The sequence below is a fragment of the Gopherus flavomarginatus genome, chromosome 9 (assembly GCF_025201925.1).
Source record: "Gopherus flavomarginatus isolate rGopFla2 chromosome 9, rGopFla2.mat.asm, whole genome shotgun sequence".
Classification (NCBI taxonomy): Eukaryota; Metazoa; Chordata; order Testudines; family Testudinidae; genus Gopherus; species Gopherus flavomarginatus.
In genome coordinates, this window is record NC_066625.1 from 63652305 (window position 1) to 63673051 (window position 20747).

A 20747-nucleotide genomic window follows, 5' to 3' on the forward strand; every position below is an offset into this window, starting at 1 on the left:
GTGATAGACAAGAGATGATTTATGTCAGCCGTACAAAGACAGGATTACACAATTTCTAGTAATACTTATGCAACAGTTATACATTGATTATGCAAATGATGAACAATAGTTTTACCGTCCAGAGTTGCTGTCCCTGGTCCCAGATTTCTGCAGCTATTTGCAGCTATTCTTCAGCTGGTAATTTACAAAAATGTTCCAGTCTAGAATTGTATCAGTGGTTGCCAAATGATTTCCCACTCCCACACTTCCTTTGCTTGGAGTTCTGACTCTGTTTCTCAGTTGTGTGACCACAAAATGTTAGAAGTATAATTCTGCTTTCCAGATGCAATGCTATTTTTTTATTTTTATTTTTTGTTGCTATCTAACTAGCTAACCACCACTATAGCTAAATAACTGGATTTATTAGATTGCTTCTCTAATCTAACATCTCAAAACTTCATTATAATACCACTGTTAGCATTAGACACCTTGTTCAAACATTATTGTATCCTAATATTGATATTGCCATGTACAGCCGGGGTATTTAATATAGTAATTCGACAGTATATCCAACATAGCTGTAGAATATCCATATATCAGCTATTTTAAGATTAAAGCAGGGAGTGAGTAAAGTGGTGAGTCTGCATATTTTAAGTATGTACTGCCTCATAACCACAGGAGGTGCTGATTTATTGATCACCAGAAATTACGTTTACACAAATAAAGGTCCCTCTCATTTTCCAATTCAGTGGGGAACAAGTTGCAACAAAATCCTCTATCCTAATTCTAAATCACTTGTGCAAATTATATCTTAATCAATACAAGATGCAAAATATTACAGCTGCAGCAGATTAACATTAATATGTTAATGGATTCACGGTTTGGACTGCTTGAGAAGACTCTTCTTTAATAGAACTTAAAAAATGTTTTCCATGCAGTTGTAGGAAAGATCTTGGTGTAATATTTTCTTTACTTACATTGGATAGTGGTTGTGAAGTTGGTTTATTTTTGGTAATTTCCTGACTATGAATGTTGTGACTTTTTTTAGCCAACCCTACTATAATAAAATACAATGTGTAAAATAAACTTTCATGCTATTTTGAAAGTTATAATTTAAATTTGTAAAATCAGTGTTGTAGAAATCATACTGCTTATTTTTTTAAAAAATTACAAAAATGTCAAATTATCCTAAACATTCAAACAAAGCAAACTTTATCTGCACCTTTTAAAATGTCTTCATGCAATTCTGGGTGTCTTTAACTTTTTGTATTGGTGATCTAGGCACTAAAGACTGATCTCTCCCTCTGTATGCCTAGTACCAATTTACAGGGCTCCCCCCGAGTGAGTTTTAAGCTGTTCAGCCACTTCTTTTATTTTGAATTTGTTTTATTTCTATAAATCTTAATATTCTCTTTCCTCTACAAAACAAGAACATTTCTTCCAGCCCAATCAGTGAAGGAAACATTTTTATCCTCTATCTGGCCGGTAGGTAATTAAATAATGCAATGAGAGTGGAGATGCTTCTGAATCCATGTCACTGTGATAAACTGCAGCAGTTGGCTTTGGTGTGGAGGGTGATAGTATGAGGTATAAACTCTCTTACCCGATCAAACCAGTCAGCTGTTCTGTTTCTCTAAAAGTTCTTTCTCTTATGCTCTTTGCTAAAATTGAATAGGCAGTAAGGCTAGCCAGAAAACAGCAATTCTGTTTTGCAAAATAGTTCAGTATTTTGAAGTTTGTTTTTGTTCCACATTGGGATAAACAGGAGACCTGAAGTTCCTCACTCACACTCACTCACACGTACATCTTGATGGTTATGGAAGTCACCTGGGAAGTGGGGGACAGAGGCTCAAATCCCTGCCCTGCCTGGTTTGAAGACGGGACTTGAATCTGGGTCTCCAGCATCCATGCCCTAACAGTTCAGCTGTAGAGTCAGTCTGTCTGTGTCTTGTGTCCGCCCCCCCCACATCCCTTCATTCTCCCCCCCAAAAAAAATAAAAAAAATCTTGGTCCTGAGAAATGTTCCTAGTTAATTTTTCAACAAAATGGAATTTTTCAACACAGAAAGTTTCATCAATTTTTTTTGCAGTTATTTCTAATAGTCAAAGGGGAGAGGTCACAGTTGCATATCTGCAGTCTGACTGCTGTAATCTTCTTTCTCAGAATGATACACTGTCCCTCAAGAGAAATGAAGATTTACAATAAATGAAGATATCTAGCAGAGAAAATGCACAGTTGGACTTTGATATATTATCTTTGAAGACAATTCAACACAGCTGTACAAGACTTTCTAAAAAAAAATTATTATTTTTTTTTTATAATTGGAGATATAGCAATCTCCTAGAGCTGGAAGGGACCTTTAAAAGGTCATTGAGTCCAGCCCACTGCCTTCACTAGCAGGACCAAGTACTGATTTTTGCCCCAGATCCCTAAGTGGCCCCCTCAAGGATTGAACTCACAACCCTGGGTTTAGCAGGCCAGTGCTCAAACCACTGAGCTATCCCTCCTGATTTACTAGTAGTGAGCCAACGTTTAGTGTGTGAAAAATTGAGCCCTACTTCTCCAGAAGTTAGCATGTTAGCTGCTGATTAGTTGGGAAGAAAAAAAAAGGGGTTCTTCCAGCTATGAGTCTGGGCTATAGTTTATTTTAATGCCACCAGAATTAGTCACTTTAAAATGTTAGATTTCCTTCAGGCCAGAAGAAGCTGGGAAAGTTGTGAGGCTAGTAGACCTAAGTATCTGGCTGATCTTCAAAAATTGAGTAGTGCTGGTCAATCAAAAGAGGTTTTGACAGGCTCTTTTTAAGGAGCAATAACCACGCCCTATCAGGGTAAGGATCTAGTTGAAATGTGTGGCCTGTGTGTATAGCGGACACAGATTGTCTTACTGCAGGGCTAAGAAAATGCCCTGTTGGGTAAAAATGATTCTTGCTTGGTAGAAATAAACCAGGCCTAAGTGATGGTCCCTGGAAGAATCAGTGGTGTTGGTTTTTTTTCTATCTGAAACCTATAAATGGCTGTCTACAGCACCTTGACATATTGTTGCTTCAATACAAGTTGGGTCCAGGGGGGAAAACCCCCAAACCAAGCCTGGAGCTGGGTGACCATCACTCTGAGGCCTATTCTAAAGCCCATAGATTCTATGGCATAGAATTTAATGGAAGATTTCCTACTGATTTCAGTGGGCTTTGAATCAGGCCCCAAAAGAATAGTTGTAAGTAGAAAATACTTTTAGCAAGCCATTTTCCCATCTGTGCGTGACTTAAGATTGTAGATGATACAATAAGGTGTTCAGATAGAGCAGTTAGTCTTGGAGTTGGATTCACTGTTTTTAATATTAAATTAATCTAGAGTCCCACAGGATTAAATCGGGTCAGTAAAACCCAAGATGTGTAGGCAATGACTTAGTATTCTCATCTTTAAGTCAAGTAATGTCTTGGTCAGAAGACATGGCATAGGGTTTTTAAGTGGTGAATGATGCAATTTATAAGAAAAAATGAAACTTTATTTATTCAACATTTTTGGTTAATAGCATTATTATCCCTGTTTCTTTGGTTTTGTAGTCTTTGTGTTTGATCTTAAAACAGGGTTTGATCCTGCGAACAATTACCAATGTAACGGGATTAGTTGCATGAGAAATTATTCATGTTGGGTATATTTTACAGGTCGAGTCCTTAGTTTTGTTCCCTGAATTTGAATGTAAAGGCATTTGAGCAAATGTATTAATTGAAGTTTTGTTTGTAGCAATCACAACCAACACAAAATAGTCAAACATTTGAGTCACAATTTTAAAATGATTGCTAATTTTGGGTGCCACAGAGTTGGGGTGCCCAGCTCCAGTGATACTGTGCATCCACATTATTTGATGGCATTTATAGCATCTCTGAAAATCAGGGTCTAGGTGTCTCAAGTTGGAAACCCAAAATTGTGGATATTTTTGAGAGGTTAGGCTTGGGTGTAAAGTGTAGGAGTTTTCAAATATTAATATTCACTTCAATCAAATGCCCCAAAAGATATCTTCTCTTTTATATTACATCTGTTTGTTTCCCCTTACAGGTCTCTTGACACAGTACTGAGCAATGATGTACAAGGTTTATCTGTCCTCGATTCTCACTTAGTCGAAGTGGAGGGAGACACTCTTTACTTGTATGGTTCTGGAGCTCTGGAATCCCTGGATCGAAACTGGAGCGTTCAGACAGCTGGAACTGTCATCACAGTCTCCTTTATGTTCATAGAATTTGATGAAATTGTTCAAGTGCTACCAAAACTGAAGATCAGATTTCCTAATTCTGCGGTAAGACATTTTCTCTGAGACTTCAGCAATCTGAATAGCCACAGAATATATGGATGATCTTTATTAACACCTTATTTTGGTCAAGTAACCTTTAGTTTTCAGCTTATTATCACTTATGTATATGAATTTGGGTTATTTGTTTAACTCTTCAGTTTTGTCTATATTGTACTTTTGACTTGATAAGGCCTTGATTGAGCAAGAGACTTGAGTCAGAATTCTCAAAGGGAATTGAGGGATTCTGCTTAGGTTGGAAATTTATTTCTGACACAAACATTTCTTTTGGCCCTTCATAAAATAGAAAAGAGTTGCTAAATTGTGAGATGGAAATACAATACTTTTACATTGTTGATCCATTATTTCCATGTATCAAGAAGTATTTGTTTGTGTATCAAGGCCAGCATCTGAACAGCTGGCGACAGAAAGGTCAGAGGTGGTGTTGGTTAAGCAAAGAACTCTGTGGAGTTCTGTGGTTCTTGCTCAACCGAAAAAACGTAAATGTGCAAAGTCTCTGGCCACATTCCCTCCAGGCAATGTGGGTCTGTAAAATCAAAGCAAATAACATAAAACTAACTAGAACAGTATCAACAGGTAGGCTCATGTGCCTTCATAGTTCCCTGTCTTGGTTTCTGGTCAACAAACCTCTGTCTCTCCTTCTCATAAAGATACCCCATGCTTTTTTTTGGAAGGTTCTGAGCTTAATTGAGCATATCTTGCTTCAGCTCAGGCAGGTATTTCCAGCTATGAATTCAAAATCCCAGCAGAGGTTTTTAACCCCTCAAAATCTCATTCCTCTATCAGGCTCATTGTGGTCTCCTTTTAGGGGTGCTACTGAATCAGTGTTGGAAGGAGCAGAATACATGAGGGATTCTATGACCTGTACAGCTGGTACAACCAGGAAGCAATCAGACTCTACATACTCAAAATATTTCTTGCTTATTTTCGTGCTTGCAATGTAGAAATATCCCATTTTTTTCTTTCTATGCAAAGTTTAAGCAAATCTTGTTGTTGCAGCACTTCTACAGAGAAGCATGGGGTTTTGCCCCTCTTATTGCTAATGACCCAATTTAAACTCAAGGAGTCGCAATGATGGTATAATAAATATGTGTGATAAACCAATCATCCAAAAAACTGGGGAATTGAATCCTATACACCTATAACTTAGTCAAAAAGGTTAAGGCTAAGTGTCTATATTAAGTGACCATAGCATTATACATACTTGAAAAAGTTATGGTCACACCTTGCTGAAAATGTACAGCCCAGTTAACACCTACTATATTTTTACATGCTTTAGTACTCGAATTTTCATCATTTTTTTCTTGAAGAATACAGACAAGCTATGACTGTACACTTACTCTTTCAAGTGAAGATGATTGTAAATGCGAAGGTTTTCCCACTCGGAGGCCACCAGATGTCTGTATCACTAAGATCTCTTATTTTATTTTCTAGTTTTTATTTTAATTTATTGGATACAAAAGGGAGAGGGCTTCTTTTTAAAGAGGGGAAGGCATCATGTGCCACATTGTTTTGAAGAGGTATTAAAAGCTCTACACATCAAGTGAGCCCAGTTGCTTAGATGGGCCCAACAGCTGGTTATTCATGTCTAAGGAGAATAGAAATAGCATGGAATGGAGCTGATCTAACACTGAGCTTGATGTTTGTAACACAGTTGTGTTGCCTTACTATTTTGTGTCCTCCTCAGTAAATATAACATAGTTCATGTCTGTTTTTTTGTTACAGCACCTGAAGTTTAAGGAGACAAATATTGTCATGTTGCAGCAGTTTAATGCATTAGCACAGGTGCGTCGCATTGAACAGTTGACAGTTGATCCTCAGGGAAATCCAGCTGTCAACTTTACTCTCTGGAAATACTATGTTCTGTTTAGACTGAACCATTTTAATCTGCAGAAGATAAATGGAACTGAGGTAAGAAGAAGTAATATTTTTTTTAGGAATACAAAGAACATGTAACTTCCTTTTCAAAATTATTCCTATAAAATGAATGCTCACTAATGGAAAGAACAGATTCTTGTTTCATAAATTTATATTGATTATATATTAATAAAATTAGTGGAGCCACTCCATTCATTCTTATCCAAAAGTAAAAAAGATGTAAATCTACTTCCCCACATAATTTACTTTGCTCTGCATTCGTCAAACTAAATCTGTTATTTTTACTTATGTAGCCCCCCAAAATACCTATTGTTCCTATAGCTCTTGGTAATTGGAGAAGACAATTCAACCCTATTCCTGAGTACATATGATAAAGAAACACAAATCAATGTGTCTATTTGTTTGGGTTTTTTTTAATTTTAAAGAATTCATACACTTCATCTCTTCAGTGTTTCTTGTAACAAGTTTTTCTCTGGTTTATTATAATGTGTTTGAAAGGAATTTAAATATTGGAACTGGATGTATGTATTTAGGGCTGTCAAGCGATTAAAAAAATAACTGTGATTAATCACACAGTTAAACAATAATAGAATACCATTTATTTGAATATTTTGGATGTTTTCTACATTTTCAAATATATTGATTTCAAGTACAAAACAGAATACAAAGGGTACAGTGCTCACTTTATATTTATTTCTTATTACATGTATTTGCGCTGTAAAAAACAGAAGAAATGTATTGGGTGAATTGAAAAATACCAAGTACTGTAATGCAATCTCTTTATCATGAAAGTTGAACTTACAAATGTAGAATTATGTTAAAAAAACAAAACAAAACCCTGCATTCAAAATAAAGCAATGTAAAATTTTAGACCCTGCAAGTCCACTCAGTCCTACTCCTTGTTCAGCTAATCACAGACAAATAAGTTTGTTTATAGTTGCAGGAGATAATGCTGCCCACTTCTGGTTTACAATGTCACCTGAAAGTGAGAACAGGCGTTCTCATGGTACCGTTGTAGCTGGGATGGCGTGCCAGATGCGCTAAAGAAGGTTGATTTTCTTTTTTGGTGATTTGGGATCTGTAGTTTCTGCATCGCAATTATGCTCTTTTAAGACTTTCGAAAGCATGCTCCACACCTCATCCCTCTCAGATTCTTAAACCTTAGGTTGAGTGCTGTAGCTATCTTTAGAAATCTCACATTGGTGCCTTCTTTGCATTTTGTGCAATCTGCAGTGAAAGTGTTCTTAAAATGAACAACATGTGCTGGGTCATTATCTGAGACTGCTATAACATGAAATATATGGCAGAAGGCAGTAAAACAGCAGGGAACATACAGTTCTCCCCCAAGGAGTTCAGTCACAAATTTAATTAATGCATTATTTTTTTAACAAGCGTCATCAGCTTGGAAGCATGTCCTCTGGAATGGTGGCTGAAGCATGAAGGGGCATATGAATGTTTAGCATATCTGGCATGTAGATATCTTGCAATGCCAGCTACAGAAGTGCCATGCACATGCCTGTTCTCACTTTCTGGTGACGTAAATAAGAGGGCAGCATTATCTCCTGCAAATGTAAACAGACTTGTTTTTAGCGATTGGATGAACAAGAAGTAGGACTGAATAGACCTGTAGGCTCTGAAGTTTTTTGTTTTTTTTGTTTTTGAGTGCAGTTATGTAACAAAAAAATCTACATTTGTAAGTTGCGTTTTCATGATAAAGAGATTGCACTACAATGCTTGTAGGAGGTGGACTGAAAAATACTATGTCTTTCGTTAATCAGTTTACAGTGCAAATATTTGTAATAAAAATAATATACACTTTGATTTCAGAGACAACACAGAATACAATATATATTAAAATGTAGAAAAATATTTAATAAATTTCAATTGGTATTCTGTTGTTTAATAGTGCGATTAAAGCTGCGATTAATCGCGATTAATTTTTTTGAGTTAATCGTGTGAGTTAACTGCGGTTAGTCGACAGCCCTCATATATATATATATAAGCATACTTGACAGCTGGTTTTAGTACAGCACATTATTATTTATATAGTATTTTTTCATTCCAGGTACACCATATACATAAAATCTCAAATATTTTCTTCATCATCACTCCATGAAATGGAACCCTTGATTTTTTTACCTCTTACACCAAATTGTGTAAAGTGCAAAGGAAGGGAGTTCATTAATACTGGTATACGTCTGCACCTTGTGTGCCCATTTGCACCAGTGCAAAGTAGGTGTAAAAGCTACCATCTGAGCTGGATAAATTATACATCTGTCGTGCACCAAGGGCTCAGTCAAGTAAGGTGCTGAGAACTATAGCCCTGATGCAACACTTAAATACATACTTAAATTTAAGCATGAGATTAGTCAGGTGCTTTACAGTTAAGTGTTTTGTGGGATCATGGCCAGGATGTTCAACATCTTGTAGGACTGAAATCTCACTTAGCATTTGTGTGAATGATTATACCAGTTTCAGGATTACAGGGATTTGAGCTATCTATATAGAGTGTAAGTCCAAAAAGTTGTACCTATGGTTGTTAGGAAGCTAAAGTGTAGTAGTTACATTTGTTTTTCTGTATTTCTCATTAAAATATTTAGCAGAAACGTAAATAATTACATTGTAAAAATCTGATGAGAAATAGTACATTAAATGTCTAATGATTTTAAATTGATCATTATATTTTGTTTTTAATTGACTGTATCAGATAACTAATAAAGTATACAGACATTTGAACTCTATAATTTACTCTTTTTTTAGCTGTATCCAGCACGTATTAATCATGCAACATAGGAAGAGAGGGTTAAAGAGCTAAACTGAACTAAAAGCTCCCATGAGGAGGAAACTGGAAAGCAAAAATGCCTCCTTTTAATTGTGCTATATTTTAAAAAGAAAACAAGTCATTAAACTTCTAATACTATTTTGGATGGACTTTTTCTTAAACATAAATAACCCCAGGAGAACATTTTGAAATAAAACAAGTAGCATGGTATAAGGTTGTTTTTTTTTCCCCTTTAAATTTATTGATCATGAACTGTTTTAAAAGGTGCCTGTTAAAAAGTTTGGATTTGTAAGACTGAATATGGCTTTTAAAAACTTGCTTGTCAATTTATTCTATGTATGTATTTAAATGTTGTATCTCCACGCAACATTTACTGCACCATTTAAAGTGCAAACATGGTTTTAGATTTTAAAGAGTTCTTCAGCCTACAATAATAAAATGTAAAAAAAATCCTCCCTGCTTATGCCACAACTCCTCAGAAAATGTCTAAGGCCTGGTCTACACTACGAGTTTATACCGAATTTAGCAGCTTTAAACTGAATTAACCCTTCACTTGTCGACACAGCGAAGCCCTTTATATCGATATAAAGGGCTCTTAATACCAATATCTGGGAGTAGCGCTGAAATTGGTATTGCCATTTTGGATTAGGGTTAATGTGGCCGCAATTCGACGGTATTGGCCTCCAGGAGCTATCCCACAGTGCACCATTGTGACCGCTCTGGACAGCAATCTGGACTCGGATGCACTGGCCAGGTAGACAGGAAAAGCCCCGCGAACTTTTGAATTTCATTTCCTGTTTGGCCAGCGTGGAGAGCTGATCAGCATAGGTGACCACGCAGAGCTCATCAGCACGGGTAACTATGCAGTCTGAGGATCGAAAAAGATCTCCAGCATGCACCACACGGGAGGTACTGGATCTGATCGCTATATGGGGAGAGGATTCCATGCTAACAGAAGTCCGTTCCAAAAGACTAAACGGAAAAACATTTGAAAACATTTCCAAGGCCATGATGGAGAGAGGCCACACCAGGGACTCAGTACAGTGCCATGTGAAAGTTAAGGAGCTCAGACAAGCCTATCAGAAAACCAAAGAAGCAAACGGAAGGTCCGGGGCAGGGCCGCAAACATGCAGCTTCTACGCTGAGCTGCATGCAATTCTAGGGAGGTCCGCCACCATTACCCCACCCCTGACCATGGATTCCGAGGTGGGGGTAATCTCAGCCATGGCTGAGGATTCTGCAGATAGGGAAGATGAGGAGGAGGAAGAGGAGGACGAGCTAGCAGAGAGCACACAGCACTCCATTCTCCCCAACAGCCAGGACCTTTTTCTCAGCCTGACGAAATTACTCTTCCAGCCCTCCCAAGGCATTATCCCAGACCATGAAGCCATGGAAGGGACTTCCGGTGAGTGTACTTTGTAAATATAAAACATAGTTTAAAAGCAAGCATTTTTTAATGATTGATTTGCCCTGAGGACTTGGGATGCGTTCGCGGCCAGTACAGTTACTGGAAAAGTCTGTTAACATGTCTGGAGATGGAGCAGAAATCCTCCAGGCACATCTCCATGAAGCTCTCCTGTAGGTACTCCAAAAGCCTTTGCAGAAGGTTTCTGGGCAGCGCAGCATTATTCCGTCCTCCGTGGTAGGACACTTGACCACGCCATGCATGTAGCAAGTAATCTGGTATCATTGCATGACAAAGCCTAGCAGCGAATGGTCCCGGTGTTCGCTGGCATTCAAGCAACATCCGTTCTTTATCTCGCTGTGTTATCCTCAGGAGAGTGATATCGTTCATGGTAACCTGGTTGAAATACAGGAATTTAATTAAGGGGACAGAGATGGCCATTCCTACTGGGCTGTTTGCCTGTGGCTGAAAAGAAATCCTTCCCTGCAGTTAGCCAAGCAGGGGGAAGGAGGGGGTGATTGGCACTGAGCTTTTTCGTGTTTGGCTAGCAAGGATCTTCCCTGCTACTAGCCACACTGGGGGGGTGGGGGTGGGGGGTGGCTAGCAGGGATCTTCCATGATACCAGCCATGTGTAAAGCAATCATTCCAGAGAATTGGAATGGGGGGGTGGTTTCTGCTGCTGCACGTTAACAGGAAAGAAGCAGCACTCAATGGGCTTTGCTTGGTATTTGGGAAAGGAGGGCTCTGGATATATGAAGGCTGCAGAAGCCGAAAGACAATGGTTTACCATGGCCGCATGCAAGGCGAATTCTGCTGCCCGGACCTGTGTCTGTGATCTCTAACACCAAAGCCGCAGGCACTCCATATTTAGATGCAAAATGCGACCTTGTACTGAAATCACATGTGCTATTTAAGGTGAATAGTGTTGTTCACTGTGAAAGAGTATAAGCATTGTTCTGTAAAATGTATCTTTTTAATTACTTCTCTCCCTTTTTCCCCTCCCTCATGCAGCTGCAAATTTTTCAAGCCTCCCTCCTCTGTCCCGAAGGCTATCACAGATAAGGCAGCGAAAAAAAAAGATGCAAGACGAAATGTTCTTGGAAGTCATGGAAGTGACCCGCAATGAAAGAGCTCATCTGAATGAGTGGAAGGACTTGGTATCAAAGTACAGGAAAGATGCCAGTGACCGTGAGGGGAGGAGGAACGAACGTGAGGGGAGGAGGGACAAACATGAGGGGAGGTGGCGGCAGGAAGATCAGCAGTGGCGGGATGCAATGCCAAGGCTGCTGCGTGATCAAACTGACATGCTCCGGCGTCTGGTGGAGCTTCAGGAACAGCAGCAGGATCCCAGAGTGCCACTACAGCCCCTGTATGACCACCCTCCCCACTCACCATGTTCCATAGCCTCCTCACCCAGACGTGTAAGAACACATGGGGGGAGGCTCCATGCACCTGCCCACTCCACTCCAGTGAACAATGCAACCAAAAGGCTGTCATTATTTTGAAAGTTTTTTAGTGGCCTTTTCCTTTCCTCCCGTCCTCCTCCGAAACCGCACCCGGGCTACCTTGTTGGTTCTCTCCCTCTTTTTATAATTAATTAATTAATTAATAAAGAATGCATGATTTTTAAATGAGAGTGACTTTATTTCCTTAGAAAGCAAGCTGTAATTGAAGGGGGAGGATGGGTTACTTACAGGGAATGAGTCAGTCGGGGGGTGTGTGTTTGTTTCTCCTTGATGAAACACAAACAGTCACACCGTATCCTGGCCAGTGATGAAACTGGTTTTCAAAGCTTCTCTGATGACAGAGTAGATTCATTGAGTATTGTATGCATATTTTCTTGACATATTATATGCTTGTAAAGAGCATTGATAATGCATCTGTAGTTCCCTAAATGCTGTTACCATTGCATCCTTTCGTGGTAAATGTTACCAAGAACACACTAGAAGTTTCACTAAAGAGTAGCATTCTTATTTAACATTTGCATATAGCAGACCATGACTGCCTTGGGGAATTTTGCAGTAACATAACACGATGCTGGGAAAGAAGACATCAGACAAGGAGAATGTTTGTTTGTATTGCTCATTTTTTATTTGAAATTGAATAGATTTCATTTAGATGTCGGGAGGGGTGAGCATCATTAGAGAGTTTGGAGGGGGAAAGAATTGGGCTTTGAACACAGATGTTTAAAGTACATAGTGTCATTTCATCAACAGTTTGAAATTATCTTATAGACACAGCTGTAATTTTATGCTAGAGCAGCAGTATAGTTCGTGTTTAGAAAGTAAAGTATTAGGGGAAGAATTAATTTTACTGGACTGGGAAAGACCAGCCAGTTAGCCCTTACAGAAAAAAAATAATGTTTCTGTGAAGACTGCCCCATTGTGCTGCCAAAGTCACAGACACCATGGCTTATCTTCCATCATTTAAGTGCTTAGAGACCTTTCACTTCTGCATCACAACTGGATCAGAAAATTTTCCAATATATCTCTGTAAATTTATACAATATGGTGAGGAATTAATCTGTGTGGGCTGGAACACTCAGGGGGGAAGACCTGGTCATTTAATGAGCAGTATCTTGAGACACAGAATATCATGTTGTATGCATCGAAGTTTCCAGAGTTGGTAGAAAATAATAAGTAAAATAAGCAAAAGTAACTTGTGTGATTGCTCTTTGAATATATTGAAGATGCCAATAAAAGTAAATCTAAATTTTGAAAAAGTTGTAGGGATATATTGTTTCCTTTCCTTAAATATGCCTGGAATATCTCTGCTATGCAGTGTTTTATAGCACATATTTTAACTGATTTGTTTTGTGCTGGTCATTTCTGAACATGGGCAGGTTTTACTATTTATGAAAATTTTCCATTCCTATTTTTTTCACAGGTTACTCAGAATGATATAGTAATGGCTGAAAGGCTCTTTGGCATTCTTGCACATGTAGCATCTTCTGAATTGCCCCAGTATCGCCTGCTTTCACTACTTGGAGAATCCAGGTAAAAAAGAATTTTAAACGGTTTAGGAAGGAACGCTTTTATAGCCATAGGAATTATATTTTTTACCATATATTTTACCATAATTTTGTTTGTATAAGTGTGTTAAGAATTAAGTTAACAGTTAAATCAGTCCACCCTTCTTTTTGGTTAGGTTAGATTAATCAATCAATCAGTTTTTTCAAAAAGAACTTGATTTTCTTTTTTTTAATAAAATAAAGTAGTTAATAGAGAAAACACACAGAAAGCTCAATTACAAATTGATATGTGCAATGAAATTCTAGAATGATACAGAAAATAATCACAGAGGGAGATGCCACTTTGTATTTCAGTGGCTCATAGTTTCAAAGGTCCTGTACTCTTAGTGTGCACTAGAAATACTTACAGGCTTGACCTATATTTATTCAGAGCAACATTAATTCCTTACACATACAATTAGACTGTTTTGGGTATTATATTAACATAATGAAGAAGAGCAAAAGTAAATTTCATATTGGCTTGTATAAGGCCAAGTTTGATCTTACTTCCTGCATTTTACAGGTTATGAAAACTGTTGATAGTTCTTCACTGGGAACCACACAGGAGAGACTGCAGGTTTGGTTGGTTTAGGACACTCAGTGAGTGCTACTTAGCACGTGCAGCTGCAGAGCACCCACTGTGATCTGAACTCTCCTTGCTCAAGTCTCAGAGCAGGGAGACTGGGATGAGCCCAGGTCAGAATTAGTACTCCATAGCCTTTCTGACACCGGATACCTTCCAAATCTTGTGGGGGCGGGGGTGCAGACCAGGTCTGGAGGGAGAATGAGGTTCCTTGCCCGCTTCTTTCTTGTTCCACGAAAGCCAATGCTTTTATTTTCTTAACTCTTATTCGCATCAGGCTCATGTGCTTTCTTCTGGTCCACTTCTATGGTTTTTAAATTTTTTTTTAATGTTCAGAAATATAAACATTTAATTTTAAAATGCTGAAATTACCTGGGGCAGAAAACTGACGGGGTGGGTGGAATACAGACAGGGCAGTGTGGAACACAGGAGAATGCAGGGGATGAGAATAGGAAGGAAATAGATGTGGGGAATCAGCAGAGGATGTTATGAGAAGCAGTGTAGGAATGGAATGGAGTTAGGGAATGCTAGAGGTGATGGCATTTAAAAGGTCCACAGTGTAAGTATCTGCTATGGTCTGCCCTACTGAGCTCTTCTCTTAGAATCCTTGGAAGTGCCGGGGTGTGAAGCCTGTTACTGTTTGGACCTTAATGAGTCCACATCTCCTTAGGACATTTACACTGAAGATTTTGTAACATTTTCTCAGGGACAACCGGTCCAACTAGTTCCACTCCCCAGTGCTGCTGTCCTGCAACCCCCTACATGTCTATAACATAGCAGCACTTCCTGTGCTAAGCTCACATGGAGTCTTGCTCTCCCATGCATTGCTTGTGCCCCACAAAGTGCTGGCTCCAGGCTTGTCCCCCACAACTTACCCACTACAGCGTTTTACTGGGTGACCAGATGAACTGTCCCTGTCTTCATGAGTGGGGCAACTCCTTCCCTTTATGTCCCCAACCCTGCAGATATTCGTTGGCGTATGTTACTACCAAATATATATTGCTTACTTAAACCATGAGAAATGTTTTGTTTTGGAGGAAAGATACTTTTACTTACATTATTTTGTTTTGTTTCGCTTCTCCATAGCATTTCTGTCACAAGCAGAAGTAGGTTTGCCTACATTTATTTCCTGAAGGTCTGTTCCATCATGTACTGTTGTTTTCACATTTACAATATACAACTAATTCTTTACACTTTTACTGCTTCCTCCAAGGATCTCAAAGTACTTAGCAAACATTTATTAAGCCTCGCTAGAGAGCCTGCAAGGTAATTAAAAGAGATAAGAGATCTCTAATTTTATATAAAAATATCGATTTCTTCATTCACCACTGAACTGCAGTCTCCTAAGCATCTATTTAACAATGTACAGCAATACTGGTTAGAAGTTTTAGGACAGAAAGCAAAGGCAGTTGAAACTTACGTAGGCAAAATATAATTAACTAAGAATTTGGCCAGAACACATGAGTTAACATACTCTTATGAAAATCCCTTTATAAGTAAAATGAAAAATATTAAACAGATCCCACTGTATAAAATTACTTAAAAACCATAAATTTTTCTGTACATTGCAGAAATACTGAGCACTTTCTTCTTGATTCACAAATAGAATGTAGTCATACAAGTTGAACAAAGTCCTTGGGTATATAATGTACTATATATATGAATTTCTGTTAATAGGGAGTTGATACAGGACATGATCGAAGATGTCCATACATATAAGTGTACTGTTTATCTGATTCCAGTGTCATGTGTTGGGCAGCGCTTACTGAATTACATACTAGAGACACGGAAATAATTTTAATGGGTGTTTCATAGTTGAAATATATGACAATTAACAGTTTTGACATTGTAAAATAAAAGGTGTTTAAAAGTTTGTGGAAAAGAAGTTTCAATGGTATTTTTAGATTTCTGTGAGTACTTTTACTTTAAGTACATTTCTTAAGTTGTATGATTTTTTTTTTCCCATTTTGGAGCCCTGTTATGGTATGTGTCAAGACAAGCATTTGTCTTAATAGTCTGCAGTTGTGATGGGACAAAATAATAGATGGATATCTCTGGGACCTTCTGTATATATCAAGGCTGCAGGATGCAATAAACCAAAAACTCCTAAACTCAATGTTTTGAAGCAGCCAAAAAAAAAGAGGAGGGTGTTACATAAAATCACTGAAAAGCATTTGCGCTTTAATAAAATCTCAGATAATTAAATCTGTAAATCTTTTTACTGTCTTTCTACAGGAAGAAGCAATTCTGTTATATGCTAGAGGCAAAGGGGAAGAGATCTGGGATTGTCAGTGAAGAGAGTAATGACGGCAAAAGAGTTGGAGGAGAAAATGCAAGTCAAGCTATACTGAATTATACCACAAGGGAGCTTCATACAGAAAAGCTTGAGGTAAACATGTTAGTTTGAGGATCCTGTGAAGATCATATACTCTGAAACATTACAAATATATATTTTTTCTTTTGGGTAGCTTGTTTAATTTTTAATCAGTTTTCCTATATTTTATTTGCCTGAAATAACGTTATTCGCTTTCACCAACTGAAAGAGTTTACAGGGTACTTCCAGACTTCTCTGGGACCCAGTGACTAACATCCGTATTATAGCAATGGTGCCATGAAAAATCTGTAAATTTTAATAATCTAATACAGTTAAAAATAAATAATGTTTTATTAAAAATAAGTATATAGATCAATTTCTGCTTTCAGATGTGCCATCATGGCTCCCACTGACTTCAGCCAAGGGCAATCTTTGTCATTCCTTCAGCATTCCTAGGCTCTCAGTTCAGTTCTGCTCTGCTTGTGAGCTCCCTCTCTGAGTTCTGACTGTGCATTGCAGACTTAAGCATATTTCAAGAAATTGTCATCAGACAGTCCTTTTAACTTAGCCTTCTACTAGCCCTGTGTACAAAGACTACCCATGAAATTTTATTATATGTCAGTTTTAGTGGGGGTCTTTAGAGTGTTAGTTCTTACATATCCCTGTTTATCATATTTGTTTGTTTTTCAACCACATGATCAAACAGTTCAGCTTACCAGTATAAAAATAACTACTATCCCAGAAGGCAAGGTGGTCAGCACTGTGCCCCTTAAAAAAGGGTCTTAACCGTACTGTGAAACATACTTGGATCATACGTTCAGGATGCAGGACTTGTACATGGAGTATGCAAGCATAGCCTTACTTGGATTTTTTCTCCAATTTGTTGGTACCATTCAAACTGGAATTTTAAACTACCTAGAATAATGGAATATGATAGGGATAAATAAGCACAGGTTTTATAAGGGTGTAGTGATTTCTCTCACACGTTAGAATCCTTTAATTTAGACAGGTTTTCATACAGTGCCTCCCAAGAGTCTGGCAGAGACCTAGTTATGTGGAGAGATACATGTGGCGTGTTAAAATAAGACTGAGATAGGAAACACAGAGTAATAATAAATGATCATTACCAGCTTGGGAAAAGGTTAACAGTGGAGTGCCTTATAGATCCTTTACTGGGGTTAGTATTGTTCAGTACAGAATAGAGCCATGACAAAAATTGCTTAAATCTCGGTAGAGGAAATCTTAGTGCAGCTCAGATTTAAATAATAATAAAATGACAGACTGTCTTGTTTCAACCAAGCCCATCCTAGGTCTGCTTTTCTGGCTGCAAACCTCTGTCCTTAAGCAGGGCAAAAGAACATCTTTTCCCTCCTCTTCCTTTTGCGGGTACAGCCTTTAATAGCAGCTGTCTCCAGTCCCTGCTGAGATACATTCTAGTACCCAGGTTTGTTCCTTGCTTACTCCTCAGGTTTATGAGGTGTATAAGTCCCTTCACAATACTGGTAAGTAAATCAATAGTACATACTCAGCTTGATTATTGCATTGACTTTGGTCACCTCATCCCAAAAAGGACATAGCATGGAGGTGTGATGGGAGAGATTAAAAATACCAAAGCTGTTTAGTCTTGAGTAGTAGTGATGGCTAAATGGTAAAGGTAATTAAAATAATTAATGGTGTAAGCCAGTGAGTTACTCCTGTTTGCACTTTACCAGAATCAGAGGATAATAATAAAATAATGCTTTGGTGTTCATGTGATTTACATTAAAACTATAGATGTGTTTTTGTTACCAGTATAGTAATTCACACTTTATCCTTCATTATAATACTGTATTCCATATGTGGCTGCAGATTTTACTGGTTGTCATAAGGGAAAAGCAAGATAGGCAAGAACTGCCAATTCCCGCATCACATTAACAGTAAACTAACATACTAAATGTGATCAAGTCAGACCTAATTACTGAAGACAGTAGATGAGGTTTATTGATTATTAAGTTTTCAAACTAAGCAGCTGGAAAGCATTTACTCTCCTTTTTCTCTCATAAAAAATGGTCTGTGTTATTTTCATGGGCCAAGGCATGACCTAATGTTTTTAACAATATTGTAAATCAGATGGATTAGGTATTTAGCACCAGTATAACTATTCAAAGGATAACTTGTTATGGCACTCTCTGGAAATCCTCCAGAAAAAAGAATTAGTATAATTGAAGAATGACTAAAATGTGGTGCCAGTAGTTGCTCAAAATGTATTTTTTTGTCATGAAGTTAGTTTCTAGAAGTTCAGGTGGCTTTTGTACAGTGCATACTGTATGTTGTACATAGGCTTGGCAGAATTCAATATTTATTTTTTTGTAAATTTCAGTGGAAATATTAATATTTAAGGATTCGTTTCAATTTTTTTATTTACATTTTCACAGTTGAGTGAAATTATGGATTGTTAGCATCTTTTATTTCTATTGATTTAAATTTTCACAGTTGTGAGAAATTACAGGGGGCCAGACAATAATTATTTACTGACAGTAAATGTTGAGATTCAAAAAGTTAAAAGATTTATAACCATTAAAACATATTGCCAACATCACATTTCAAAATATACAAAATAAATATCCTGAAATCAAACTATAATAGGTTCTCAAGCAGCATTTTTCTTATTTTACCTACTGTAAATTTCAATTATGGTCAATAGAAAAGATGAAATTGACGTTTACTGATTAAAAATGTACAGTATGCACACATCATAGAAAATACGGAAAGGTATATGTGTACCGATTTATTTCTACCTACTGTAGTTTAGTGCTGCTGTTCAAAATTTTACGTAGGCAAACAGATATTTTTCTCTGTAAATGCATTTGCAGTGCCTAGATTTAAAAATGATCTAAAATTTAATAGTTTGCATAGTATGCTATCACTCCTATCCCCCGCAGCAACAAAAAAATCCAGTTCTGTTAGAGAAAGTTAACACTGCTACTTTCAAATGGAATTTCAGAAAAAAACAGTTTGAGAGTGGTTAGTTAAATGGTTATAAAGCTTGGATCTATGGTCCTATTGTACAATTTTGCAATTAAATTCATTTGTTAGAGAAAAGCATGGAGTGTTCTGTTTTTGTGCAGATCACTATTTTCTTTGATTCATTGAAGTTCGTTTGGCCCTTTTTAATAAAACATTGTTATTTAACCCTTTTTGTCTGTCTTATGTCATCTATAATGGTTCTCCCATCCAGGAAATCAAGGAGAGAGAGAAATTTTGCCAGACATACATACAAGACTTAGTGAAAGAAGCTGCTGACATCAATATGAAAAATGAGTCGTTGCAGAAGCTGTGGCCTCAGATGTTCATTGAGCTTGTCAGGGATGCGGTGATAGAAATACGTAATAAAAATTCCTACATGAAACTCTGCCTACAGCGGATCACTGATCAAAAATAGCAACATTGATTCCTGCTGACTTGCAAGCTGTTGGTCAGTTTTGTATGTTATGTTTCACAAAGAACATAACAAAAGAATATAAAATTACCATCACTATAGTATGCTTTTTAAAGGATGCCTTTAAATTCAGTGAGCTCTGTTTTTACAGCTAATGTTTCTCTCTCTAGTTTTCACAACAAAAGTTTTCTTTTATACAAGTTTTCTTGTATACAGTTCTAGCACTGCATCCTTAGCTAAAGTAATGACATAGAAATAACTTGACAGCTGTGCCATGGTTTACTAAGTCGTTTGCCTTTTGTTGTTGCTGATGCTACTGCTATAGTGCTAAAGCATTGGTTTAAAGGAAGAAGTTCACACTCTGATGTTTGCCTTATGGTTTTTACTGCACGCTTTTGAGTTGTTTCCTTTTTGACTATTTGCTGCTGTGATGTAAAAATATTCACAGTTCAGAATATTGTTTTTTTTAATGAGCGGAAGCTAATAACTTATTATGTTTACACTCCCTGAGCTTAATCATTTAAGACTTAATATTATTTAATACAATGGATTGTAAAACTGCATGTTGTCAGTTCAGTATTGTTATAAAAGGAGTACATTTTACCGAAATAAAACTGATGATCCTCAACTAAACATACTGTGATGCCAGTTTTAATTCCAGATATTTTTCATTATTTTTCTATTATATGTGTATAAATGTGAACTATAATATGTAAAATACCAAAGTAAAATAAGGGGGCCTTGATGAATTTTATCATTGTTCTGTTAGGATACGTACAAAATATTTATATAATTTATTCTGCCTTCTGGCTAGTAAATGATGAATTTCCAGTTCACCCCACATTCTTTGAAACATAAGACATGGAAACAATATATTAAATTCCATCTTGAAACATGATGTTTCCTTTTAAGTGCTTAGGGATGAATTTTTAAAGATATTTATATGCCTAAAGATGCAGATAGGCACAATCCCATTAAGTGCCTATGTGCTTAGTCACTTTTGAAAATCCTATTGGGTGTCTGCGTGTTTAGGTACCTAAATAAACAATGTACTGTAGATAGTTATCTTCTC

General features: G+C 37.3%; 2 protein-coding genes across 4 annotated transcripts in view; both read left to right on the forward strand.

Moving 5' to 3' along the window:
* Positions 1-7649, forward strand: part of ADAL (adenosine deaminase like) — a 168065-nt gene extending 160416 nt beyond the window's left edge. The window contains exon 9 of the mRNA XM_050967998.1: positions 7639-7649. The gene's annotated coding sequence lies outside the window, so the exon portion shown is untranslated. The remainder of the gene's footprint in view (positions 1-7638) is intronic.
* The window catches only part of LRRC49 (leucine rich repeat containing 49), a 123995-nt gene extending 103701 nt beyond the window's left edge, over positions 1-20294 (forward strand). For all 3 annotated transcript variants that reach the window (XM_050967955.1, XM_050967956.1, XM_050967957.1), the window contains 5 exons: positions 4035-4272; positions 6010-6195; positions 13237-13346; positions 16179-16332; positions 19475-20294. In XM_050967955.1, coding sequence (XP_050823912.1) covers positions 4035-4272; positions 6010-6195; positions 13237-13346; positions 16179-16332; positions 19475-19678 — 892 coding nt within the window. In that variant the 3' untranslated portion in view covers positions 19679-20294. The remainder of the gene's footprint in view (positions 1-4034; positions 4273-6009; positions 6196-13236; positions 13347-16178; positions 16333-19474) is intronic.
* The last annotated feature ends 453 nt before the right edge of the window (positions 20295-20747 follow it).